This window comes from Phaethon aethereus (assembly GCF_964289735.1).
Source record: "Phaethon aethereus genome assembly, chromosome: 3".
In the NCBI taxonomy this organism is placed as follows: domain Eukaryota; kingdom Metazoa; phylum Chordata; class Aves; order Phaethontiformes; family Phaethontidae; genus Phaethon; species Phaethon aethereus.
Window position 1 is genome coordinate 98,354,867 of NC_138576.1, and position 13,558 is coordinate 98,368,424.

Below are 13,558 nucleotides of genomic sequence, written 5' to 3' on the forward strand. Positions count from 1 at the left end.
TGTAAAGAAGATAGACTAAGATCCAAACTGTACAAAGCACATCTTAATTTATAGAATAATGTTCTGACTTTCAGAGTCTAATAAGAGGAATTACAGTTCATCCAAAGTGTTAGTATTTATTCACTATGACTTATGCAAACTACTACCATCGACAGTGACTCTGTACTGCATCAAGGTTTCTGTAAGGGGACAGATTAAGATCTTATCTCCTGCACATATTCTGACTTCTCTTCAGGATTTTCCTGCTCCATTGACTTTTCTGTCTTCGGGCCTTTGGTACCATTTGCAAAGCTTTCTTCAACATAGGGGAAAAAACCCACCTTTTTATCCCAGCAACATGGTGAACATCAACTGCATCAAAAAGTCCCAGTTACAAAATGCTGCAGGCAGTGGCATAGCCACCCTTGTGGCTCATCTAAGTGTTTCTCACTTTCAGAGCCATTCAAGGTTTATTTTCCAGTGCATAATACGGTTTGTCTCTGGAGCTTTGCATTGGATAAAATACGGACGGTCCATCAGGCTCTTCTGACAGCGTCAAGTGACTGACGTTGAGCACATTAAGAGGACACTGAAGAAAGAAGTACTGCTGGGCCTAGAAAGCTGAAGTGTATGGACCTGCTGCGTACTAAAAAACCTGTGGGAAAAATACTACCCATTTATGAGACCTAATAAGGACTGAGCACAGTCGCATTATGCTTCTCTGCTAAAACTCCGGCTACATACATGCACACGCCATGTTCTGGGTTTACTCCTTCCTAATCATGTGTTTTCTTTTTTCCCACTAGGGCATATTTCAAAACGTTTGTCCCTCAGTTCCAGGAGGCAGCGTTTGCTAATGGGAAGCTTTAGGCAGCCTCGGGCACGGAGATGATGCTGGACAGACCCTTGAGTCTGCGCACGTCCTGTCAGCCCACAAGAAGAACGCCTGGAAACGGGTTGGACTGTCTTGATAGGTGTTTTCTTGCCTCTAGAATGGTTTTGGTAGCTTCAGTTTTTGTCAGATTTCTGAAACAAAGACCTCACTAGCACACTTAAAACTGAATGTTTGATATTTGTCCTGTCCCTTTGCCACCACCATTCCTTTCTATACCTACCGGATTAAATTTAAAAGGGTGTGTTTTGATGTGGTAATACTTTCTTGTGCCAGCAATGTCCTGTATATTATGCCTTGTTTCCTTGCCTTCAGATGGTGTAAATTGCATTTTTTCTCCCACGGAAATACTATGTAATTTGTATATTTAGTTAACATTTCCAGCTTATCCTAAGAAAATATAAAACTGCCATATGTACCAGGAATGCCTAATGGACTGTACGGTGCCATATTCTGCCTTGGAGGTTTGCGTCTCACTGTGGTTGTTATTCTCACAGGTATGGATATGAGTTGCACAGTTCAATTCTCAGTGCCTTTCAAGTTGGTCTGATACTAATATGGAAGGATGTTGGAGGGGTTTTTTTAATATTTTGGGTGAAAGCTCAGCTTATATGAAATGCTATGCTTTTATGCTTTGTTTTTATTTCCAGTTGTACAGTTTTAGTGTTTTTCTACTGAACTCCCCTTGCCATTAACAAAAAAGTTGTTCTTTAGTACCAATGAGCAAGGAACTAGCTATATAAATCAGTATAACTAAGTAAAAGTCTGTCATAGACCTGTAATTTTTCCAAGTAAGATAAATACTGCTAAGAAGCAAACTTCCAACAAAGGAATAAATGATGTCTTGGAAAATAACTGATGAAATAATGGAGGCCTGTAAGTATTTAGCTTAATGCTTAAGTCCAGCATATCTTCTCAGAAATAACTTTAAGTGTATATAACTGGAAAAATTACCTCCTCTAATTCTGAAATGCCAAATGCAAAATCCCACCTATTCATCCTTCCTTTCACGCTTGTGTCAGGCGCCCCACTTGGGGCTAACTGTCACGATGTAACTTCCCAAATTAATTTGTAAATAGACCAGGGTACTTTCCAGTAAGGAATAAAATTAACAGTGTATGTTGCTTATAAATGGCATATGGAAAATGTGCCCTACTTCTGCTAAATATAAGGAACTAAATGAATAGTATGTAGATGATACAGTGGCACTGGAAAACTTCTAATTTGAAATTATTCACTATAGCACCACTGTCTGCTTATGCAATGAAATCTCATCAAATTACTTGATCAGCAGCATTCTCATACCCTTTCTAAAACTTGTTATTTTAGATTAAAAACAGTGCTTTCCAGGGGGATGTCCACCTAGGAAATGTAGATGGGTTTTGGTCAGTGAAGCTTAATAATTAAGAATTATGCGAATAATTTGCCTCTAGAAACTACAGGTATTTTTAGCTAGTTTATAGGCACAATTTTAGTTTATGTTGAATATTGAAGTTCTTGGCTGGAAATGAAGCTGCAAACAAAATCAGAAGCCTTACTGCAAATCTACAGAGGAGGGGGCATGTTCTGTCCTGTGACCCACCCCTTTGTGACTCACACTGCATTATCTGAGGGCTTTAAATGGCTCCGAAGGCTTGAGCCTGAATTCTCTCTGTGGAGGTGTTGCATTAGGCTTTTACATGCAAACCAAGACTTACAGCAGATGTGGAGGGTAATGGTTTTATGTGAATAGCAAAACCATAACTGAACAACCTTAAATGACTGAAAACAGACATTGTTCAGTATACTGGGATGGTCTCGCAGCTGCATTTCTTCAGGTAAAAGTCAAAGCCACGCATACGTATTCAAGAACAAGATAGCTCTTGTGAATGGGGTGGGAGGAGGATGGCTAATGAAAAACAGTTGTTCTCATAGTGTTCAACATCTGATAGAAACAAACTCTAGCATCTTCAAAACAGAAAAACCAAACCCTCAAGTTGCATCAGTAGATTCCTGGAATCTTACATTTTACACCTTTGTGTTTGATTCAGTGTTGTAGTGATTGCCCTATGAACACAGCATTTGCTTTATGTACCTGATTGTCCAAGTGGCACCAGTAATTTTTCTTTAACTTTTCAGAAGTTACCATGATTCAAAGGTTAACAATGGTAAAACGTTTCAAAAGAGGTTCACTCTTCAGAATTAATATGCATTTTCAACCAAAAATACATCCTTCACCTCAGTCGTAGTAATTTTGGACAAAGAACTGCTTTAATATTAAGAACGAAGAGTTTTAGAAGCCATGTAAGAAAAGACTTTAAGGATATAAAAGGCCTAAGCCAGCAATTCCTTATGTTGAATTCAGTAATGTTTCACCAACGTTTCACTAGCATATAGGTAAATGAACCAATGGTTTCAGTCTAATTTTTCTTCATGCTGCAACTGGTAGTATTTCGGGGAAAAAAAAAGACAAAGGTAGCAAAGTTGAGAAACCGAACTGTTTGTGTTTATGATAAAGTCTGCAAGCCTATCAATTTTTAGATTAGAAGAAAAGGCATTTTTCTTACACTTGATGAACATTTTCTTTATTTCAAAGCCACCCTGCAGTCTTTGACCCGCACAGTGTTTTATGGAGCCCTTCCTGATAGTTCTTAGGGTGTTAGCGCTACAGATGGGGTGCTGGGAGGAAAACATGGAAATGAGTGAAATCATCTCTCCGGAGAAGATTACTACATTGGAAAAGAAAGTTAGTTTGAATGACTTTATATCAAATCAAGTATTTGTTGAAGGCATTTAAGTTAGTCACAAGAGTTGTAATCTAGTAAGTTGGAGTTATTTCTGTTATCTTCTGTTTTATGATAATACCCATTGTGGTCAGTTTAATGGCAATGAGACTTTCAGCACCTTCTTTCCCATTATGGGACGGGAATTAAAATGAGCAGTCAGACTTAGGCTGGTTTCTTTGGTTTATGAGAACTACAAAACAGAGGAGAAAAATAGCAATGTTACAAACATACTGAAAAGCTTAAATTCTACTCTGTCGTAATTTTGATTGAAAGAATGCAGTAAGTCTCTAGTTACTAAGCCCCATTAATGCATGATTTTCCAAAGGTCCTTAAGGTACAAAATTACAGTCAAGCCTTTATTCATTTGCATGTGTAATCCACCGTGCTAGGAATAATAACAAAACTTTTGGATTCAAAGTACGACTTTTTGTGAACTTGCTGGAAAGACTGGACAAACAGCTGGAAGAAGAAATAAAAGTTAACTGTATCATACACAGTTTGGCCTTCACCGATCTTTCTTCTGTGCTGGTCATCACTTTGTTGATCAGCGTGTTTCGTGTGCTGAATCAGCAATGTTTTCAGTATCATCCATGTCCTTGAACATCCTCACATTCTTATATGAAGTAGACTTGACTCTAGTTTTTGAGAAGGTATCACTGCTAGCTAGCACGGATCTCCTGTGCGTTGTTAGACCCTCACTAGGCGTGTTTCTGTGTGTGTTTCCTTCCTCTCATCCTGTCTGGCACTCGCAGCAATAAGCATCTTTGGTGGATCAGCTGGGAGACAAGATTTAGCAATGAAGTGCAGTACCTTAAGTCTTACTTAAGGTGGTTTTACACAAAGAGACTTCTTACCTAGAAAAGAGGGGAGTAGGTTTGGTTAGTCTGTGTCGAGCAGTGCCTCCTAATACAAGGCTGGGGGTGTAGCAAAGGTCAAAAACCTTTAAGTGGTGAGTAGGGACTGCTGCTTGGACATCCTCCGACTCTTTTGTCAGTGCCCTTCACAACCAGAGAAGCAGCAGGCAGCAGAAACCCGTAATAGCATGTGAGGGTCACCCCTGCAGGTCTGAAATACGTTTCTAATACCACGTCTACACGGCAGCGATACATGGAGATGAAGTGGCAGTGTCTTCTGTCAGCAGAGAAGAGGCGTTTCTCACCTTTCCAGCTTTGTGAGAAAGGCGTGCTGCGAGAAGGCAACAAGCTTTGGACACGGCTTCTGACCATGAGTCTTAATTACAGGGTGCTGTCCCTGCTCTGTGAAGCAAATGAAGCCTGTGACCAAACTTGACTGCCAGTGAATGCTCTTGCCTTAAATTACTTACGTCTCTGTAATTGATGTATTGTAATGCTCATTAAACCTAAAGGTTACACTGTTTCTTACTTCTTAAATGTTACTGAAAATCCCTTAAGTCATCTCCTTTTCAGTTTTTATTTTCAGGTGTCTGTAATGTTCTGGGACAGTTTTGTTTCATCCTTACTAGTTACTGCTATTTTTAGCAGCTTTGAGGTTTATGCTTTAACAAGGCAACCAGTAGTTGTTCCAAGCGTGTGCTGGCATCATATGGACCTACATTAAATACAGAATGATTTGATGTTAAAATAATCAATCTTACTGTAGAAAACGGGATTTTTTTGTTAAGCTAAGTATTGTATTCTCCACAACAGAATAATTCTGAGAAAATATTCTGTTGTTACCCAGAACAGAGAGGAAAATCATGCTGATGGCACTGGATATATTTTTTGCACCAAATCTTTATTTAATGAGCATCTTAGCATCATCAGGGGGAAAGTGTATTCTCCTTTTCTGAAGGAAGCCTGCACCTAAAGAAGCCATTGATCAGGCTATATCTTTTCCTGTTTGTACTTTGAAACACTTTTCCTGTTTGTCCCTATGAGGAAAGCCAGTAAAAGTCTGAACTATGTACATCAACAGTACAGGTTTTTGTAATTTTTTAATTTTTTTTTTTACTGACTTCTGTAGATTCAGAGAATAATTTCAAACTTCATGCTGGGGGAAGGTAAGCAACACAAATATCAGAAACATGCAAGTAATTTTAGCTATGTAAGAAATAAGACTAGCAGTCTCATATTCTAGAAGAACTCAAGGGTTCTGCCATATATTTCTAAGCATGTGGCTTGAAAAGCCATGGCGTGTAGGTGATTTTAGTGCCGCTTTTCCAATTCTATTCCACATCTTATGTTTAAAAGCTCAATTCTTGGTTCCAAGGCACTGCACAAACACCATTTTGTTAAAATGGTAGTTACCAAGCAAGAAGGCAGGGGGGAAACTGGGATCAGCTGCTGAAAATAGGTCTTAAATCATCAAGAAATCAACAAAGGAAGCAAGGTTTGGCGGCTGCCCTGCCACTTGCTGAGTCTACAATATGGGCCTTCAAACGTGTCCCCAGTGCAAATTAAAAAAAATGCATGAGGTTTTTCTTGCAGTGCTAAAGAATAAATACAGTTTTAAACAACAGGAAGTAAAGCAAGCGTTTAATTGCAGGCATGAAAAGCAAAATACACACTAGAAGTCTAACGTTATTTGTGCCTACAGCTCTCCTGTCACCAGAGAAGGTGAAGAAATAATGCCTCGTGCTGCAGCTGCCCGTGGTGAAAATTGATCCTTGGGGTGCTCCATGTTTTCATCAAACTCTATTTAACGCTAATGATGCTTTTTGTATCCCTGAGGATGGCAACACGGTACCAGGGAAAAGCAAATCTTACCCTGTCAGGGGTTTCTGTGCCACTGCTGCTCCGTCTCAAGCCCTTGATTTGGGTGGGGCGAGTACTTTGTAAGCCATCAAGCCTGCCAGTAAACAGGGTACATTTTATTTCCTCGGTGTTTATTTGAAATTATTCAAGCTGATTATAATTTGACAACTTGTTTCCTTTATTCCACTGTACCTTTCTGAAAAAGTTTTTTAGTACTTGTTTAAAAATCAGAGCCATTGAGGTTATTTGTGCCTTTCGAAGGGGATGGACCACTGGCGTGAGAGTAGCAGCTCGAGGTTAGAGCCGTGTGTTTCTTCTCTGAACTGCGTAGTCAGCAGCACGCCTGCCAGCAAACCTCACTTGGAACTTGGTCTGACAGGGTGACAACCAGGAGTGACAAAAACTCTGACCTTTTTTTGCTTTTCCTCAGAGGGCTAGAGAAATGGCCTCTGCTGGCTCAGTCGCTCGTACGTAGCCTCCCCCGCCACCCAGGTACCCCTTGCTCCCTCTCCGTGAGATCCCAGCTGCAGGAGGTAATGGGCTTTGGTTGCTCATCAGCTGGGGTTACATTCATTTTTGCACCCCGCCCAACAGAGGAGCTGTGCCAGAGGGGAATGCCACCCTGCTGCTGCTGCTGCTGAAGCTGGGCATTTCCTCTTAATGCCTTGATCAGAAAAGGCAGCTGTAAAATCCGGCGGCATCTCAAGTACAGCCCTGCCAGCTAAGGGCGATTTCTTGTGTGTTTTGGCCAACCAAGCCTGCTCTTTGCTCAGCTGCCTCTGTCTTACCGCAGAGCGGACACTGCAGAAAACTTGTGCCATGCATTGCCAGCCCTAGAGGCATGTAAAAAATTCAGGGACCGTCAGCAACCAGCTTTCCACTGGAACTTTTCTGTCCTTATGAGAAGGGGAAGCAAAATGTCCAAACAAAAATCCATATTATAGAAACAGCTTATTTCTTACATTTCTTCAGTTCTGTAGCTTGTTTCAACAGTTGTTTTATCATCGTCCTCTGGTGAAAAAGATACTGTTAGCATGCTGCGTTTCCTAGACTTTCTGCACTCCTCTCCCTGTCCCTTGTATCCAGTGGGTGCTGTATGTCAGCATCTCTGTTTGCCTCTGGACCATAGGGATGCTCTCAGGCAATCCACAGGTGAACTGGGAAAGAGGACGGCATCTTCTGGTTTCAGCAAGAAAGAGGTGAGTTTGGGTGAATGAGTTTGTACTGTGAGAATTGGGCTCGTCCTCTTCAGAGCACCCACAGCACTTGTAGCCAAGACGAAATAACAGCTTCTGTCTAATGGGGTCAGATAGCTAAATGGAGCAGTTCCCGCACGGTGGTGGCTGGTATAATTATACGCTGGGCCGTGGCGCGTCTGGTGCTAATAGCACCCGGGACTCTTGTGAGTGACTCAGCCGCTGCTTGAGGCTAATTATGGGCAAGTTGCATGAAAAACCCCCACAACTCGATCCTGACTTCCTCTCTTCCAGTGGATGGGTGTTCAGCACCGACGTAGACTGCTCATGCAAAGCTGGGTAAATGCATGCTCATGAGGAAAAGGCTTGTCAAAGCAAGGCTGCAAACAACACTCAGAGGTGCCTGGTTTGAAGAGGAGATGTCATCTGTCGAGACATCGCTCTTTCGAATCCAATTCCCTGTCTCTGGCATTAGTCAGGGCTGGGGTGCTTTGTAAGAGAGATTCCAAAATAATCTAATCACTTGGTTTGTCGTGCTTGTTATGGTTGACAGGAGTATTCCTTCTGCATAATGGTCATTTTTGTTGAATATAGCATTATTTTTATTATGGTGTTTTAGAAATGGATCATGGCTTTATTTGGCCCTTTTTAGAATTGAACCATGTATTCAGCACTGTGATGTACAATGCCAAAAGGGTCCCCGCATTAGCTATATTGTGTGAAGTGTTATCTTTTCTGCTCCAGAGGCATCTTGGAGCAGGCTCAAGAAGCAGGTCATGTACTTGAAGTCAGCTCAGAGAAAATTCTCAGGAGGTGCTGGAGGTTACCAATCATCACTTAACGCATTATTTTTATAGACCCCGTCTTTGCTAAGAATAACTTCTACTGATTTTAAAGCATATACTGGAAAGAAACATCAGAAGTATATACTTATGTCTAGTGTTATATACACAAGATTAGAGGAGCTGCAAGAAGCTGCCGAAATGAATTTGTGGGGAGTTTCATGACTCCTTCCTTCAGATTCTGTCGGATTATGTTTACAGGGAAGGCCTTTATCAAAAGTTCTTCCTCCAGAAGCGACACCATCAAAAGCACAAATCTCCAGGATACCAAGCCCAGGGCAGAGAGCATTTCCACCAAGAGGACACAGTCCAGCAATGGAAGAGATGCCCCCGGAGGTTGAGGCATCTCCCTGGAGATTTATGAGACAGGAGTAGGCAAAGCCGTGGCAGTCCTGATCCAGCAGCTGGTGATAGTCCTGCTTCAAGCCAAAGGCTGGACTAAATGACCCACAGACATACCTCTCAGGTAACTTGGATGTGGTTTTATTAACTTTTTTAAAACCTGTGAAACAGATCTAGGCACAAACAAGCACAACCTGATACTATCTGCCTTTAAAGATTGTTCAGAGGCAATAGCACATGGAAACAAAATGAAGAGCAAAAGTGGTGAGATCTCAAAAGTTCACTGTTTCTAACCCTTTTCAGATCTTAGAAGCGCAAAGACATTTTTGTACAAAAAGTACATTCAGTACTTTTTCAGTCACTCGCGTTAGTAAGGACAGCTCCAAAAACGTGGCTCCTGTCTACACAACATGGTGCTCTTAATTAACTGCCTAAGCTAATTCTGAGCAGAGTAGCTTGAGTACTTAAAGCACTATAGGCATATTGCATCATCCCTTCGTTTTTATGAAAAGTACCTTGATGTTGCCTTGAAGAAAAACCATGTTTGGATTTGAAAGTAAGCGGAGCATCTGGAGCCAATGCTCCCTGTATACAAACAAGATGCTTCTTCAGGGAGGAGCTAGGGCTGGAAACTGGTCCAACGTGCATTGAATTCTAGTTGTTTGGAGTGGTTTAGACTATTTAAAGAGCAGTTCATAAACAGGAAAGAGTTAAAACCAAGTGAAAGGAGTTGCTTCATGGGCCACCGTATCAGGGCAGACTGGAAATTGTAGCAAGAAGCCCTGTGCATGCCAACCTGAGGGGCCCATTTGCAAAGAAGTTAGCTTTTACATCCTGACATCTTGCTATAGAAAAATAAGAATTGTTTTGAGGTTTGTCTTTGCGCCTAGTCCTGCCACTCAAGATTAAATCTTGCAGACAAAACAAGCTGTTTGGGAGGCGGACCAAGAATGCCTTTACAGTGAAGAAAAATATAAACACTCAGCCAACTGTGATTAACTATTGAATGCAAAACACTCCCTGGGTTTTGTTTATTTGTAGACTGTGGAGAAAGCTCCCAAAAGCTGCCATGCTTTCAGTGTGAAAACACTTCAGCCTCTGCAACCCACTGTTGCTGGGGGAAGGAAAGGATTTTGTCCAAGCTGGAGGCCCCTTTTGCCCCCCCCCCCCCCCAAATGTGTTTATTTGGTTTTGCACAGGCGATGAACCCGGTTTCCTCTCATTGTGCATATTCCTGCCTCCAGCTGCTCGCACCTGAGCTGGACTTTGACTCCTTCCCCTGCCACCCCGCCAGGCAGGACGGGCCGAGAGCGCCCGGTTCAGCCGCAGCGCTGCCCGCCACACTGCCATGCGCGGGATCCTCCTGTTCTCTGAATGCTGCCCAGATGAGTGCGGGGAGAAGTTGTCATTAAAAACAAACCAAAAAAGACCAAAAAAGTGCTTGTGAGCAACTGCTTATTGCTTGCAGGCAACTCTGGGCATCCCCAAGCTTTGAGGCGGCTGCTGGAATGACAGTGTACAAAGAGCCCAAGCCCTTTGCCGTATCCTTCGTGTGTGTATTTACCTATTTGTGTTAGCAAAATGATAATGTCCAAGTTTATAGCCAGTTTTAGATCTCAATAAGGGAGAAAAAGTTGGTGCTGGCAGCTGGAGAGGGAAGGAGCAGGGGCTCAGCGCCGCTGAACGACACTGCTGACTGCAGTGAAATTATCCTGTCCTGGGAGGACTGGCTGCAAAGTACGTCTTGTAAATGTGGAGTAAATGTTTATATGGAGTTTTAGTCTAGTTTTATAAACCAATTTTAACCAAGTGTGACGCCGCTTGAGCCATGCCCAGTCTGCATGCTGGGTTTGTGCTGTTAAAGGCTAAAGGTGGAGGCAAGTGTATGGAATTGTGCAGGATCGCTTTTCAAGGTCAAGGAAGTGCAGAAAGTAAACAGTGTTAATTGGGAAAGAAAAGCAGGATTATTAAGACTCCTTTGGCTCCAGTTTTCTAAATTACAGGAGTCAACCCATTTGTATTTTGTCATTAACTTATTAGTGCTTCTTTAGATGCAACGCTGGACAGGCCTGTTGGGAATTTTAACATTTAAAACTGCACCTTCATCCCTCCGCTGTGCACATACATCGTTGAGCCCTCTAAGGGAAGGGCCATCCAGCACCGCTTCCTCCTGCTTTAACACTATTTGTCAAGTGAGTGTAAATTAAAGCACGGGCTCTGCAACCATGTCTGCTGGTGTGACAGCACCGTGCATTTCATGACGAAGGCAGAATCGGGTCTCCTCAGTCCCAACTCCCCACGTTGGGTTTTCCACTTAAGTAGTAAAACTGCAAGGGGGACAGTCTTAACGGCAGGTTAGACAAAAACAGTCAACGAGGTTTGGCCCAAACAGGCTCTTATTTAGGAGCCAGTTGACTTCTATGAAATGTACGCCGTGCGCAACCATTCAGACGCAGGATGAAGTGCTCCTGTAGTCCGTTTTTTTCGCTCAAGCTCGGGCTAGAAGGCTTTTTGGTATAGTTACTGCAGGGGTGAGTGGGACACACCAGTATGCACAGATATGTCAGGTTTTTGGTTTGGTTTGGGTTTGTTGTTTTGTTTTTCTTGAAGGACTATTTAGCTTATTTCATTGACAGTAAATATAAAGTCATTTCTGGCTGCTCCCTGATGTTACAAGGAACAGACTATTGAATGAACTCTTCCACCATTTTACTATGTTACTCTTTAAAAACAAAACAGGATCCAGACCATACTGCAGCAGTTTCTGTACGTGTAAACAGAAAAACTGATAACATCTAATCAGCCTCTTTGCCAAGGCAAGACAGCAAGAATTTCTTGCTTTATAACATTAAAAATGCTTTGTAGTTATATAGGACTTTTCATGCAAGGACATCAAAGTGCATTGCAGGTATTAATTAATCAGGTTTCACAACACCCTTGTGAGGTATTTGTGTCCTTTTTACAAACAAGGGACTGAGGCAAAAAGCAGGGATATGACTCGTCCAGGACGGCATGGCCGCTCAGTCGGGCTGGGGGCCGGGCCCGGCCGTGCTGCAGCCGGTGCCGCTGCTCCCACCCTTGCCGGGGCATGAGGAAGCCGTGCCCAGTCTCGGTGTGAGGCTGGGAGATGGCCTGGGTCTCTCCTGCCGCATCCCACCTGCGCTGCCCGGGAGCGGACGTGCCGGGAAGGGCGGTGCGGAGGCTCCCTGGCCGCCCTCGCTCTGCCCCGGCAGCCGCCTGGCCTGTGCCCGAGCTGCCACGTCCCGTCCCGCAGCCAGGTAGCAGGACGGACCCGGTGGGGTGGCGTAGGTGTGGCACGAGGCCGAAGGCCGTGCTCCTCCACGTGTGAGCTCAGGGCTCGTCACCCCGCTCCATCACAGGGCATGGCTGTGCCCCGAGTCACCGGGTGTGAGATTTCAGTCCTTTAGTCTTTGCCTAAAGCTGGAACTCTCCGGACGCCGGTTGGGCACAGGCAGAGTTTCCCCAGGAGCCCGCTGGCCCGCCGCTGGCCATGCCGGCATCGCCTGCCTCGCCTCGCGCCAGAGCCCAGGGCCAGGCTCCTCCTGCGCCAGCCCCACGCTGGGGAGGCTCCGGCTGATGTCGGGCATGCTCAGCGCCCGTCTCCCGGTCGCCCGAAGAAGCTGCCGCCATCACCCTCTTGTCCAGCGGCTGCGTGGCTGAGAGGGGCCGCCGTGCAGGCAGAGACTTCCCCTCGGCGCTGAGCGAGGCGCCCAGACCCAGCTGGAAAAGGGACAGTGCCCGATGGCTCTACCTCCCACGGCAGCAAAACCCACCGGCGGGGCGGCACGAGTGTGCCCAGGAGAGGCGGGTTTGGGCGAGGGAAGTGCGTGGAGCCCGGGCTGGGAGCCGCTTTCCCAACAAGGGGGAAAGCGGGGGAGCATTTGCACGCCGCTGCTCTGCCGGCCTGCTCTCGGTGGCAAGGTACGGCTGCCTCTTGGGAAACTGCCCCAGAGCCCTTTGATCAGCAGAGAGAATAATGGAAAAAAATTGATTTAACAGAGGTCAAATTAACATAGATTCCATTGGCTAAATGGGGAAAATCTTAAAATAGAAGATGTTCCTTAAGAAGGAAATAAAATTAAAAAAAAAATCAGATTAGGACCAGATGAGCCTTGTCCAACTAAGAAGCATAAAATGTTCTTCCCAGCCCATTGTGGTTATTTTGTAACAACCATGCCTTACACTGATATGCCTATGTATTGTATGCAAGGAGAACAGGAGTAGCGTGTAATATAAAATTGCCAGACAACATCAACTGCTCTGAAGTAAAGCCTATTCATAGTGGTCCACATTTTCCCCTTATCTTATAGGTCAGTAATTCCCCTCCTTGCGTCATTTTGCCTGAGTAGGATTTTTTTTTTTTTAATCTCAAGATTTGACCCCATAATTTTAGGAAGAAGGAGGTGTCCTAGAAAACCATCTAATAGTTTCATTCACTCTCCTTGAACCCTTAATGCTTAACCTACTACAGTTTGTAAATGAAAGATGCCAGAAGGCAATGTAGTGTCTGCTTTCAGTTCTCCTTGATATCACCCAAGTTTTGGATGTCTTGACTGAACTGAAACGTGGAAATTCCTCTAAAAGCTGCCTAACTATTTAAAAAAAAAAAAAAACAGACAACAAATCCAGTTGGCCAAGGTACGATCTTCAGGCCCCAGTTCAAACACAGCATTTAAGCACTTGCTTAACTTACTAATTGAAGTAAATGGGATTTCAAGCACTCTGCTGAAATGGGAGATTTTGTGGACAACATTTTTGCCAGTACGTTTGTAATACAGAAATCAAGTCATGCCAGGTTTATTTTGGC

The 13,558-nt window shown here is 43.8% G+C and overlaps 1 protein-coding gene across 1 annotated transcript in view; it reads left to right on the forward strand.

The window, feature by feature from the left end:
* Nucleotides 1-849, forward strand: part of BABAM2 (BRISC and BRCA1 A complex member 2) — a gene marked incomplete at its 3' end in the record, with an annotated part of 169,350 nt that extends 168,501 nt beyond the window's left edge. The window contains exon 11 of the mRNA XM_081997965.1: nt 786-849. Within this exon, the coding sequence (XP_081854091.1) occupies nt 786-849 (64 nt within the window). The remainder of the gene's footprint in view (nt 1-785) is intronic.
* Between the last annotated feature and the right edge of the window lie 12,709 nt (nt 850-13,558).